Consider the following 12,881-nt stretch of genomic DNA (forward strand, 5'->3'; position numbering starts at 1 on the left):
TTTAATTTAATATGATTTATTTGAATAGTAATTACTAGATTTACATATACTTTAGAACTTGAGGAGAGAAGAGATGCATATACTGTACTTACAGGCCCAGAAATTATAATGTTCATTTCACTTTATTTGTGTTTTTCTTGCATATTCTGCCACATACCTTCTATTTTTTGGATCACTATTATTTTTGCACACTCATGGACCTTGACTTTGGCCTCGGTGATTTTCTGCTTTTTCTCTGGACTCGTCTCAGCGTTGTCGTTTGCTTGTTTTTCCTTGTCGAGCGCGGCCTGTTCCCTCTGACACGACTTGTGGTATGCAACTCTGGCCTTCTCCAGCTGTGGGACGTACATTCACACGTTTACTTTACAGGGAAAGTGCCGGTGTTTGGTCTCTTTGCGGTGGACAATTAGTACTTACAAGCCCAGAGTCACAGTTATACTGAGGTTTGTTTTGTGTACTAACACCTGAATGAATGAATTGTTGTTTTCATTGACACAGACATGGTGGGTATTCTCTACAGAGGCCGCCACGTTGGACCACCATGTGTTTAAACATCTTTTAAGTATAAAAACTCAAACTCATTGCTTTTCTTGGAAGGGAAGGGTGAGGTGAGGCATATTCAGCCGCAACATGTGACTCCACCAGCAGACGTAACCCCCACATCCAACACACTGTACCTTTAACCCTTGACCGGGCAAAGGACCATATTTGGCAACTTCCGCAGACGTTCAAAACCGCGTTGTCGCGCGTTAACACAAGCTCTTATAGAACACGTGGATTTCACACAGCACCCGGCCAATCAGCAGAGATCCAGCAAACGTCACAGAAAGCGGCCTTGGATGCTCGGAAGTCCAGTGCAGTTGGGGAAGTACAGTCATATACATGTGCAGTAATTTCTCAGATACTAATGATGGTAAAGTTGATGAGGCGTGTTGGAGCACGGAAACACCTGAAACATGCAGGACAGAGGTCTCTGAAGACCAGGATTGGGAAACACAGTTCTAAAATGTTGTAAAGAAATAATGTTCATTTGTGTTTTTTTTTGTATATTCTTATATTTGTTGGTTTACTATTATGTTTGTACACTCAAGGAACCTTGATTTTCTACATGAAAATTTAAAAAAAAGTAATAAAAAAAGTCTTGTCATATCCTGCAATAAAACTCTAGGTTTGACATTTTTAATTTCCAAGTATTTCAATGAGTGCCCCGTAAAGGGTTAAGAAGAAAAAAGGACATATTTTTTTTGTTAATAATCCAAAGTAGTGGATGTACCTGCAACATTGTCATTAACGCAGTAAAAAACACAACAGAACATATCAACAGTGAATCCAGGCAAAAACAAATATGCTTTTATTGTGAAAACTACACTTTCGTCAGTCAAAGTAATCTATGTGTGCTTTGGCCTACACATAATAATTATTAGGTGAACATTAACCTCGAGTGCACACATGAATATAACCCTGTGCCTGGGTAAACCTCATGTATCATTTTCAGCTGACATGATTGCTGTGAATAAATATCTCTCTCTCCTGTTCTCCTTTTGTCTCATCTGAATGTGCACACATGCAAACACACATCTCCACACACACACACACACACACACACACACACACAGACGCATACAACTCTGGCACAAACAGCACATTCTAGTCCTCGATAAGTTAATTCATATTGCAGAACGAGCGGGTTAGAATATTAGGTTATGGGAACAGGTTTTATCCGACATCGTTTCAGAATAACAAAACATCTCAGACGTTAAATGATTTTTAGAAGATTTAGGTACAAACTCTCTGTGAGAAATAAGTTTAGGACATAAACTGTTCTAGGACAGCGTGTGACGTCACTCTGACGTGACTTCAGCGTAATTGGCCGGGTAGAAACCCTCCTTCCCGCTGCTCAGGACTCCTCGACACCAGCCCTGGTCGTCCTCCTCTTCGACCTTCAGGAACACTTCTCCTGAGAGCCAGAGAATGGAGACGGTGAAATGTTCGGAATCTCTGACTAACTGTGTTTTTAATCTACTCAAACTTTTACGGAATGTTCCCCCCCATTAAAATACCCTCCATGCTTTAAATAGATAGCATAGCTTTGTCCAAATCAAAGCCAATTGAATCAAAATGTCATCATAATTACTTTAAGATGCACTTTCTCTTAAAGCCACTTAATGTTAGGTCTGAACAACCTCTTTAAATGTATGCCATTTAAGAGACGTAACCCCAACTCTCCTTGGATTTCCAACCTTTATGACACACAACATACATTTTATTTAAAAAACCCTCCCTGAGAGTTGGTTTCAGCCATGTTGTCATGTAATATATCAACATAACATAAAGTGTTTATTGGTGTAATGTGAACGCACCGGCTTTAAAGGACAGTTCATCGCCCTCCTCTCCCGCGTAGTCATACAGAGCTCGCACCTTCACACCTCCGATCATCACACTAACAGAGAAAAACACAGAAAAACTTTTCAGTTTCTAGACAGTGTACGTATCAAACGTAAAGTATATATAGTGAATATTCACGGTCGGGTCTCTTTTCTCCTCTGGTCTCTTTTCCTTCTCTTTAGCTTCTTTACTGGTGGCACCCATTCCTGAAAAAGATGAAAGTGTCCGTGTGAAATCATGAATTTCTTTGACTGAAACACATTAAAAAGGTTTAGATAGATATAACTTTAAAGCTGCTAACAGTGAAAGGTGTTTTGTCCAAAATAAATGTTAAAATAGCTGTGAGTGATGCAGACAGTTTGGCTATTTTAACATTTACAAACTCAACATCATGTTCAATTGAAGAAGACGTGAAACTAGCATTTGAGACCATTTACTCCACAGGAAGTAAGAACAGACACATTTCCATAGTTACTGGAGTCGCCCCCTGGTGGCTATTCAATACATTTTTACTTCCTGGTTGGCCTCATCCAACAACAGGAAGACCATGTTCACTATGGTCTATGACAGTGGTTCTCAAACTGTTTATATCAAGAACTTTAAACTACAGTGGCATAAATAGACCGAGCAAAATCAGCTACGGACTCTCATCATCCTCTTCCTCGCATATTCTTCAATCACGGGTATAGTGGACGTAGATTAAGATGGAGCGAGAGATAAGGTGACTCTAATTATTATTGTATAATTCATCATTATTATTATTCTTTGGTTATTTGTTTCATTTTCTACACACACGCTGGTCAAAATTCCTCACCTCCACTCTGATCACACACACCCTGGTATATACAGAAGGAAGCTTGCGTACCACTGGTGTTTGATAACCATGGGGTCTATGGTATATATGGTCTATGACGCTCCTGTTAGGAGGGAGGGGAATACTAACTTATCTGCAACAGACAGGAAGTTAACCAAACGTTTCTGCTGCTACTAATCTGACGTATTTGTCATGGTCGTGTTTGCAGTTTCTTCTGTTTTGCAGTCACGTACTTGAATCTTGGGCCAGTCGGTGGGCATGCCTGGACCGCGGTTGTTCTTCCACCATTTTAAATCATCCTGGTCGTTGATGGACATCAGTGTGTGATGGAGCTCGCTGTACACTGCCTTCACACTGACACACACATGGACGAGAGATGTTTATCATGACAAAACTCACCTGTATACAAACAGACTTTTACACGCGCTCACCTCTCGTTGTTGGTGATGTCCAGGTGGCTGTGGATGGAGAGGAAGGTCTCCTTCAGAAACGTGATCCTCTTCGTCTCCTCCTCCTGCGACTGTTCAAAAATGGCCTCCATCTCCTCCATGTAGCGAGGCGTGTAGGACGTCACGTCCTCCAGCATCTTCTCATAGCGCTCCCTCATCTGCACAGAGGTTTGCAAAGGAGAGGCTGCCACATGCTCTCCTTCAGGAACGACAACATCGACTGTGTTTCTTTAAAGGAGGGGGATCTCAAAAGTATAAATCATTTGGTGTGCTCTCCTCTGTTCCCAGGCTGTGCTCCATAAACACTGAGCCGAGTAACAAAAACACATCTCCATACAAGGCAAATGCCTGGAACACAAACTTAAGGCTGGGCTCATGTTTGGAGTCAATAGTTCCTCAACTGAATAAATATCACTACATGCAGCAGGGCGGGAAAACCTTTCTTGGAATGCAGCATATTTGTATCTGTGGCATGTGGTGAATCAGGACTAAAATGTGCTGTAAATGAATCCCTGATTGAACACACATGCCAGAGAGTCGGAGTGGGACGGTGTAAGTATGTAAACATCTCTCGTCACCTTTTCTTTCTCCTCTGTGGCCTTTTCTTTGGCCTCTGTGATCTTCTGCTTTTTCTCCGGACTCATCTCGGCGTTGTCGTTTGCTTGTTTTTCCTTGTCGAGCGCGGCCTGTTCCCTCTGACACGACTTGTGGTATGCAACTCTGGCCTTCTCCAGCTGTGGGACACACATTCACACATACATGTTTACTTTACAGGGAAAGTGCCTGGTGTTTTGGAGATTTAGACGAGTGTACAGAAAATCTAAAGCTGCAATTAACAGACTATTAGATTATATTAGATTACAAACACATGCAGCGAGACTCGGTCCAAAGATTGACACATATCAACTCCTCTAAAGACTGCGTATTAACATTTTACGATAGAAACTCGCTGGCCAATTTATTAGGCACACATGTTCAACTGCTTGTTCATGCAAATATCGAATCAGTTGGGATTTTCAAAACAGAGAATGGTCCTAGAGAACGTGAGTGGCAGTTCTTGAAGCAGATGAGCTACAGCTGTTAATTGTTATTTGTTTCTTTTGGCTTGTCCCTCCCTAGGGGTGGCCACAGTGGATCCAACCATCCATCCATCTTCTACCTCTTTATCCTCCACATGAGGATTGCTGTGACAATCCCAGCTGACATAACTCACACTCACTGTCAATTCAGAGTGTCCAATTTGTGTCCTAATCCATAAATCTGCAAGGTTTTTGGACTGTGGGAGGAAACCGTACTGAAAACCTGGTGAAAAACCCACTCACACACGGGGAGAACATGCAAACTTCATGCACAAAGTTCCTTGTACCGATCGGATCGCGAACCCGGGTCTTCTTGCTGCCAAGGCAAGAATGCTAACCGCTACACCAGCTGTTTGGCCGCCACAGTGAGTGATCCATGCCGGGTGCCCTCCTGACGCAACCCTCCCATTTATCCAGGCTTGAGACCGGCACAAGGACTACACTGGATGGGAAGACCCCTGTGACTGGGGTCAATATAGAGCGTCCAGTTTGTGTCCTAATCCCTCAATCTACAAAGGTTTTTGGACTGTGGGAGGAAACCAGAGAACCTGGAGAAAACCCACGCACACCCTAAGGGGAGAACATGCAAACTCCATGCAGAAAGGCCCTCCTGACGCAGACCTCCCATTTATCCAGGCTTGAGACCGCCACAAGGACTACACTGGATGTGGATTCCCTGTGACTGGGGTCAATTTAGAGCGTCCAATTAACAATGAGCAATTGGGTACTTGAATCTACAACCCTTTGGTCAAAAGTCAGGTTCTTAACCCTGATAATTCTATAAATAATTTTATATATATGTATATATTAGTAATGTATAACTATATACTGCTGTATACATAACTGAGTAGATAGATTGTAATCTGGACCTTTATCAGCCTTTTGGACCAGGGTTTTTGGGCCCGTGAAAAGCTTGTGTTGTTCTCGTGGCTCTCCTTGAACCCGCAGAAGATCTTCTTTGGAAAGGTCGTCTTCTGCCAGGTCTTCACCCGCTGCCCCTCCTCGGCGACGAGCGACTGGGAGATGGAGGCGTGGAGCTCGGACAGTCGCTCGGTGGAGGAGAAGAAACACTGCCACGCCCTCATGAGGGAGCCATAAAGTGGCCCTGGGGGGGGGGGGGGGGGGGGGGGAGAGAGAGATGGTGGATTAGAGGTGAGTCATGGAAACAAAGAAGAAACAATTACCACTGGAAGTTTTCAAACAGGCACACATGGACTCATTTAATGCGACAAAAGAGGTAACTGATGATGATGATGAAACACATCCACCAGGGCTGCAGCATGCACTTTCTCATACTTACTGGAATCCACGATGGACTTCCACTTGCTGCTCCACTGGCTGAGCTGCTGTGCGTACTGTTTCTCCACCTTTGCTCGCTCTGTGAAGCAGGCCACGATGTCGTTGCAGGCCTGGAAGGACTGCTCAGTGCGGTGCACGGTGGGTACATATTTCCCTGGCTGTGAATTGAGGCGGAGACGTCACAGTGTGTAAGCACAACAAAACCATGCAACGAGATTACGGGATTAACAAACTATTCTAAACTATGTGATTTGATTTCATAAATGTAATCCTCACCATCCAGAAGCTCTCCTTCTTGGGGTCCTCGGCCGGATCTTTGGGCAGGTTCGCCATATCTGTCTCTGAAAGAAAGTGATAGCTGTTTGTGTGATACACGAGAGTTGCCAGACTGGTTGAGATGCATCGCAAGCATTGGAAGTACAGTTTTTATTGGCAGGCGAGTGACAGTGATTACCATGGAACAGGTTGAGCGTCTGCACAAAGTAATATGCAGATACAGCAGGCAGACCTCATCAACGGAGCTGTTCCCCTTGTATGGGAAGCAGTTATAATAAAGGTGATTGACAGCTGAAGGCCTGTGTGTGTATGTGTGTGTGTGTGGACGCGAGGTTATTGCCATAACAACTCAGACAATCCTGATGAGGTGTTATTTACACTGCGCAGAGCTCGGGTGCATCTAAACCCCACTTTGTGAGTAAGGGAGAGTCTATGCAGTGGCAGACTGGAATTCACAGGGGTGGGATCTGCCAGCAGGAATAGAACAGCTGCTCCGGCATTCTTCCTGTTGCCTTCCCAAAATAAACAGCATAGAAAGGTCATCTTTCCCATTAGCTGTGGCTAATACAAGGCCTATAAGAGCCAACTGTTTCCCAGTCTGATCGGGGGGGGGACAATGACAACAAGAGTGTAACAGTGCAGATTTTGCTGATCTTACAAACAAACTGGGGAAAATTTGCCCAGATATAGCTCCATATTTTGCAGTGTGAAACCAAAGCACATGTGGCAGATAGAACAAAAGTAGGGAGATGCATGCACAAACACGCACATAGGACGCAGTCACATTCAAGGCCTATTTCTGTCTGTGCAGACACATTGCTGGCTGAGTAATACGAAAGTGACTAACCACACCTCATCACAAGACTGAGCATGACACACACAGTCAGACTCCGAGTGGACCACCTTTCCCTCCGCTCGCTGGATTCTGTTCTTAGAGTATTTTAACTTGTTGTTATCGTGCAGAAAGTCCCTGAAAGCTTCACCTCGAGTCAACTTTATACTCTGGTTCTGTTATTGTCCATGCAGAGCGGGGAAGGAAGAGGTTTGACTCAGCAGCTCAGCCTGCATCACACTGATACGTTCATCTGTATGATACAAGTATCTGTGTGCTAAAAAAAAAACCCAACCTCAATCCACAAGCCACAAAGAAAAAGAAAAACAGAGCAGTCATGCCTGTGAACAACCAGCACTTACATGTCCCTCTGAATCACCAGTGATTACTCAAGTGACCACTTGTTACTGCAGTTCAAGGGCTACAGAGGGTTTCCCTTCATTTCTCTGTCCGTCTCCCACTTTCCCCTGAGCGTCTCTCCTCACACAGCCCTCACTCACCCACTCCCTCTCCCTCTCTCTCTCACACTGGCCCCAGTTTTTTCCTCTTGGCACTTAAAGTTACACACACACATGCTGTTGATCTGAAAGTGGGCGTTAGAGACAATGACAATTCAAGCAAACAGAAAAAATGGTAATCATTCCTCTGCTTAATTGGCTTCAGGGCGAAAAGAATGAGGAGGAGAAAGAAACTTACCTTTTTTCTTGCCACACTTTCTCTCCCCCAGCTGAGAGCTTCTAGTTCACAGTCATTCCAGGATTAACTCGTCTGGCTCTCTGCTCTTACTTTAACCCCATCCTTTGCTTCTGAACTGTCGGCCCTGCTATCTTTGACTATAACACTCTCACTTTTCTTTGCCACTGTGCTATTAGAAAAAAAAAGAAACAGCTGGAGGAATCCCCCTCCTTCTCTCTCCATGCCCATCCCTTTTTCTGTGTCTCTAAATATGGCGCTAATGAGATGCTGAACCTTCATTTTGACCGTTTGCTGGTCGCGGGATCGTGTCAGCGTGGCACACAGTCCTGTGAACTTATTAGTGAGTGTTTGACAGCAGAAGGGGGGTTCAGGTGTGTGTGTGTGACATGAACTATTCAGTGCTCCACTGTGACCCTGCCATTCGCTCTCTGGTCAGGCTTAGGAAGAAAGTTGGTCAGAAAGAGAATATATAACAGTGTTTTCTTATTCTGGTCAGTAGGTAGCCAGGAGTAAAACGCCAGTGTTTTCCAGAGTTACTGTCTGTTTACTGCTGCCTGCATCTGCTTTACCGTTTTAGTGTTTTTTTTTTTACACACTATTATACGCTGTGAAAAACATTTGCCTTTCAAAAAGTGTCCAGTTGTTCTTACTCCAAAAAAGTCCAAATTACCAGAGTTTATTTGGGGAGCATCAAGAGGTGTGCAAACACTTTTTCTTCACTACATTTTTTTTTTTTATCATTCTGTCAATCTGCCCAGCACCTGCTCTTTATTTAATTCCAATGCACATGCCTTTGCAACTTGAACAGCTTCAGATTCAGGTCATCTCAAAGACTACTTTGACCACTAGCCACGGGACGTGGTTTGCGGCATTTGACATCAGTTTATGACATCGGTTGCTAAAAGAGGGAGGTGTTTAAGGGACTTTAGAGGCCCAAGGCATGATGAACTATCTGCTTTAAGCTTTAGATGAACAGCCAAACTCATTTTCACAAATTAAAATTTGGTCAGCAATAATTTATTCAGCAAAAAAAATATATAATTTTTCAAATGATGTTGTAGCATCATACCAGTCTCCTGTATTTAGTTACTCACTCATCTTCTACAGCTTTGTCCTCCACATGAGGGTCGCAGGGGTCGCTGGTGTCAATAGGGCAAAAGGGCGGGGTCAGGTCACCAGTACATCACAGGGCCACAGAGATATTCACTCACAGTCACACCTACGGTCAATTTAGAGCAGGGGGCCTCAAACTCAAAAAGACTTGGGGGGGGCCGGTGAACTTCTAGGCTGGTCAGGAGGGGGCCGGTCGAGGAAAAATTTACTCTTTAGTTATTAGAAATTAAAGTAAAAAGTTTGTTTTATCATATATTTATGATGCAAAATGAATCTGCAAACAAAAACAGACTCAAAATCAAAATGACATGAAGACAACAGTAAGTTAAACACTAGACAAGCTTTTAAATAATTAAATATGATTAAAATATAACCTAATGTATTGTTGTTCACTGTTGGTCACTTTTCATTATAATTTTAAAATAAGTGGGACATCGACTGGGGGGGCCGTATGTTTGAGACCCCTGATTTAGAGCGTCCAATTGACCTAATCCCCAAATGCATGTTTTTTGGACTGTGGGAGGAAACCGGAGAACACCCCCCCCCCACACACACACGGTAAGAACATGCATATTTAGTCAATCATAGAATCCTGGGGGCCTCTTTTACCTTGGGCCCCAAAAAGCGTGCCTGCTGGCTGCTGTGCCTGTACCTTGTTGCAACGGCTCTGTCGATTTAAAGTCAAATTACACCATATGAGTTAAACCTTCTTTCACCACCTCCAAAGTGAGGACCATTGTTGACTGACCATATTCTGCAGAGCTCATAATAATAATAATAATAATAATAATAACAATAACCAGTCGATGCGGTTTGTTTACAGACAGAAATATTAAAAGACCTGAGAGAATTACGGACTTGAAAAAGACAGGAATGCAGCTGATATCAATGCAAATGCTGAAGGAATAGTTTTAGGAAAAAAAATGAGTATTATACTTATTATAGAGATTTATAGAGACTTGTAAATACCCCAAGGAGAAGTGAAGACGTTCTGGTAACACGTGGGAGTCCAACACCTAAGACAATCAAATTAGAATTTGTTATATTTGCACACACACACCAATCAGTGACAGTGAATTTTACTTCTGCATTTAACCCGTCCTTGTTAAACATCAGTTACGGACGCACATGAGCTGAGGGGGTCAACGCGTATCTGCAACAGAGGAGAAATGAGGGTTGGATAAACTGATCAGGACCACATCAGTCCCCAGTATGTTAAAACCCATGTGACGTGACGCAAGAAATGCAACGAGTCACGACACAAACATGAAAAACAAAAACAAGTTTTCTGTCATGTTGTCACACCGTGAGAGGAGAATTAAAAAAAATCGCCAACATCTGTGTTTTTATGAGCGGACCCCAAGTTGAGAAATGCAGGGGCGGGGCCAAAAAAACAAAACAATATAAAACAACAGTATTTTAGAGTTTTAACTAAGAACCTAAACATTCCAGTATGCTCACAAAACAATGTCCCATTCATCTCTCTCCAAGTTGTTTTCCATCGTTATCCACTCGCCCAACAGGCTTCACAACCACCGCTTGCTTCGAATTAAACCATCTCATCTTCTCTCCCACCCCACTCTCTTTTGGTGCCTTCAGCTCACGGAGCCTGATGGGAAAAATAAACCGGACCTGAAAACAATGTTGCGTTGAACCCGTACGACTCCGTTCAGACACCAGCGACTGTAAATTGGATCAGAATGTGAATCTGTCACAAGAGAGAGAAACGAGAATCACGGCAGGGCCACAGTTTATTTTAGAATTTATTTCAACACCTAAGTTGTACCTCTATCATATTGTTTATCAGTATATATATTGTTTTTTATTTAAAACATAACTTTTCATATATATATATATATATAGATAGATATATATATACCTTTTTATCTCTGCATACATATGCTCATACTGTATGTACTCATTATGCATTTGCTAGACCTAAAATACTCTTTTTTTTTATTCATATATGTCACGCTTTATACACTACTGCACTGCTCCAGTCTTTCCACTTGTCAGGGGAAAAAAAGCGTCCTTCATGGAAAAAAGCATTGTGGCATGAGAATAGTCATTACTTTGAAACTCACACAGAGAGAATATACATTAACTAACGCGTCGGCTTCGCTGGGGTCACCACAAGGCGAGCAGTATAGAAAGCATTTACAGGAAAATAAACAAATAAATAAATAAACATAAAGCAAACAAAGCATTAAAGAATTTGTCCACACTATCCGGAAGACAGAGGTTCTTAAAATGTTTCAGATACCTAATATTATCTTTATTATACTATATTCTTCTGTTATCATTGTAACATATAGATCTATAAATCTCTGTGGGGAATGGCTAAAACACAAATCAAAGGGTGTTTATGTTCACCTCTGTGTTACACACACAGTAATTACTGCAGTTACAACAACCCCTGACCTTTTTTTTTTTTCTTTAAAAGGTGTGTGTGTGTGTGTGTGTGTGTGTGTGTGTGTGTGTGTCAAACATCAGGATTGTCACATGGTGAGGAAAAACAAAAACGATGCTTTCTGACTGGTTATAAACATGTTTAGGAAAAAGGCAAGAAATACAAAGACGTAGGTCAGGGGAAGCATTTAGCCACCGACGTAAGGGTTGACGACGCGCGCGCACAAAATCGGACACACAGACTCACAGAGGCTGAAGTCAGGCGGAACAGAATAGCCGTTTAAAAAAGCCCTTTTTTGATCACAGCGCCTGCTGTGAGGGACAGAGAGGGCGCTCGACTTTATGGCATCAAAGAGGATAAATCCATCCCTTGACCTGTGCTACCTGTGCTCGACCTGCCGTAAAAACACAGAGAATGTTCAGTTGAGAAGGAAACTTCTCCATTGCTTTCAAACGTTTTCTCTCATTTCTATAAAACAAAAAACAAACAAACACAGCAATTATGTTTGAAATCCAGCACCTGTGTGCCCTCGACAACAATTAAAAATACCCTGACCAGTTTGAAACGAATGATTGCAATAAGCACTTAGTACAAAAACAAATGATTTTTACCAATACTGAATCCCGTTTAACATGTAAGCTATATTTAGTGCTTGCAGTAAGTACAAAGCTTACTGGGGCGTATCCTTGGGGGGGGGGGGGTATATGGTAAATATAATAATATATAATCTATCATCATTTATACACACACACACACAAAACATTTCTCCCATTATCTGACTTTGGCTCCATAACTCACAGCCATTTGATACACAGATCTACTTAAAGCTACAAAACTGATGTTCCTGGACTTCACTCTTTAACATTTTGAACGGTTCTTTAAACTCTCCCATGACCAAAGTGTTTCTCAGCAGCAGATGGTGTTGACAATTCGTCTGTCAGTGTGTGTGAGAGAATATAGTAAGTGTTTGTGTCTATGACAGCAGAAAACGGTTTATTAATTAATTAATTAAATGCCTGTCCATGAAAGGTTTAAAAGTGTCTTCCGAGTCGGGAGAAGCATCACTTTCATACAATCATAGAATTGCTTGTGTAGCCTTTCTTGACCGGGTATCAGTCCAGACATTTCATAACAATATTCCCCCGCGTGTGTGGAGTCCCACTTTCGTATCCAGCCCCTTCCTTAAGTCTTAAAATCCACACAACCTGTCGACGTCCACTTCTCGTCTCTCACACGTCTTCCGCTATTGTTCGTCTGTCTCAATTTGTATCTCATCAATGAATCACTCCTTCACTCTTTCAGTCTGTGTCTCGGGGAGAAGTGGGGACATGCAAAGGAGAGGAGAGCAGCCTGGGAAGAGACGGAGGGCAAATCAAAGTATAAGAATGAGACCAAATTAAATGGAGGCAGAGCAAACTAAATAGGGTTAATAAAAAAACAGATATAGAAGAGAGAGAGACAGAGAGAGAAGGATGGAGGGAAGGTGAAGTAACTTGTCAAATTATATGCATCTGATGAACTAATGGGA

The 12,881-nt window shown here is 42.5% G+C and overlaps 2 protein-coding genes across 5 annotated transcripts in view; both read right to left on the reverse strand.

The window, feature by feature from the left end:
- Positions 1-1,328: 1,328 nt before the first annotated feature.
- On the reverse strand, positions 1,329-7,988 carry LOC131449057 (protein kinase C and casein kinase II substrate protein 3-like). Of its 2 annotated transcripts, none has more exons than XM_058622013.1 (10): positions 7,831-7,988; positions 6,303-6,367; positions 6,028-6,184; positions 5,597-5,832; positions 4,227-4,382; positions 3,631-3,806; positions 3,433-3,553; positions 2,524-2,591; positions 2,361-2,440; positions 1,329-1,957 (listed from the first exon to the last, which is right to left on the reverse strand). In XM_058622013.1, exons 2-10 carry the CDS (start codon positions 6,357-6,359, stop codon positions 1,842-1,844), a joined length of 1,167 nt encoding a protein of 388 aa, XP_058477996.1. In that variant the 5' UTR covers positions 6,360-6,367; positions 7,831-7,988; the 3' UTR covers positions 1,329-1,841. The 2 variants fall into 2 exon arrangements, with proteins under 2 accessions (XP_058477996.1, XP_058477995.1); XM_058622012.1 differs by lacking the exon at positions 7,831-7,988 and adding an exon at positions 7,497-7,634.
- A 4,056-nt stretch (positions 7,989-12,044) lies between these two features.
- Positions 12,045-12,881, reverse strand: part of LOC131448177 (SH3 and multiple ankyrin repeat domains protein 1-like) — a 46,164-nt gene continuing 45,327 nt past the window's right edge. For all 3 annotated transcript variants that reach the window (XM_058620342.1, XM_058620344.1, XM_058620343.1), the window contains one exon: positions 12,045-12,703. In XM_058620342.1, coding sequence (XP_058476325.1) covers positions 12,652-12,703 — 52 coding nt within the window. In that variant the 3' untranslated portion in view covers positions 12,045-12,651. The remainder of the gene's footprint in view (positions 12,704-12,881) is intronic.

Source organism: Solea solea, chromosome 21 (assembly GCF_958295425.1).
Source record: "Solea solea chromosome 21, fSolSol10.1, whole genome shotgun sequence".
Taxonomy (NCBI): Eukaryota; Metazoa; Chordata; class Actinopteri; order Pleuronectiformes; family Soleidae; genus Solea; species Solea solea.

Coding starts and splice junctions, on each gene's coding strand:
- LOC131449057 (XM_058622013.1), bottom strand. CDS start 6,359: ATGGCGAACCTGCCCAAAGATCCGGCCGAGGACCCCAAGAAGGAGAGC. Junction 2,592..3,432: donor CCGACTGGCCCAAGATTCAA/GTACGTGACTGC, acceptor CATCTTTTTCAG/GAATGGGTGCCACCAGTAAA. Junction 1,958..2,360: donor TGAACTGTCCTTTAAAGCCG/GTGCGTTCACAT, acceptor TCTGGCTCTCAG/GAGAAGTGTTCCTGAAGGTC.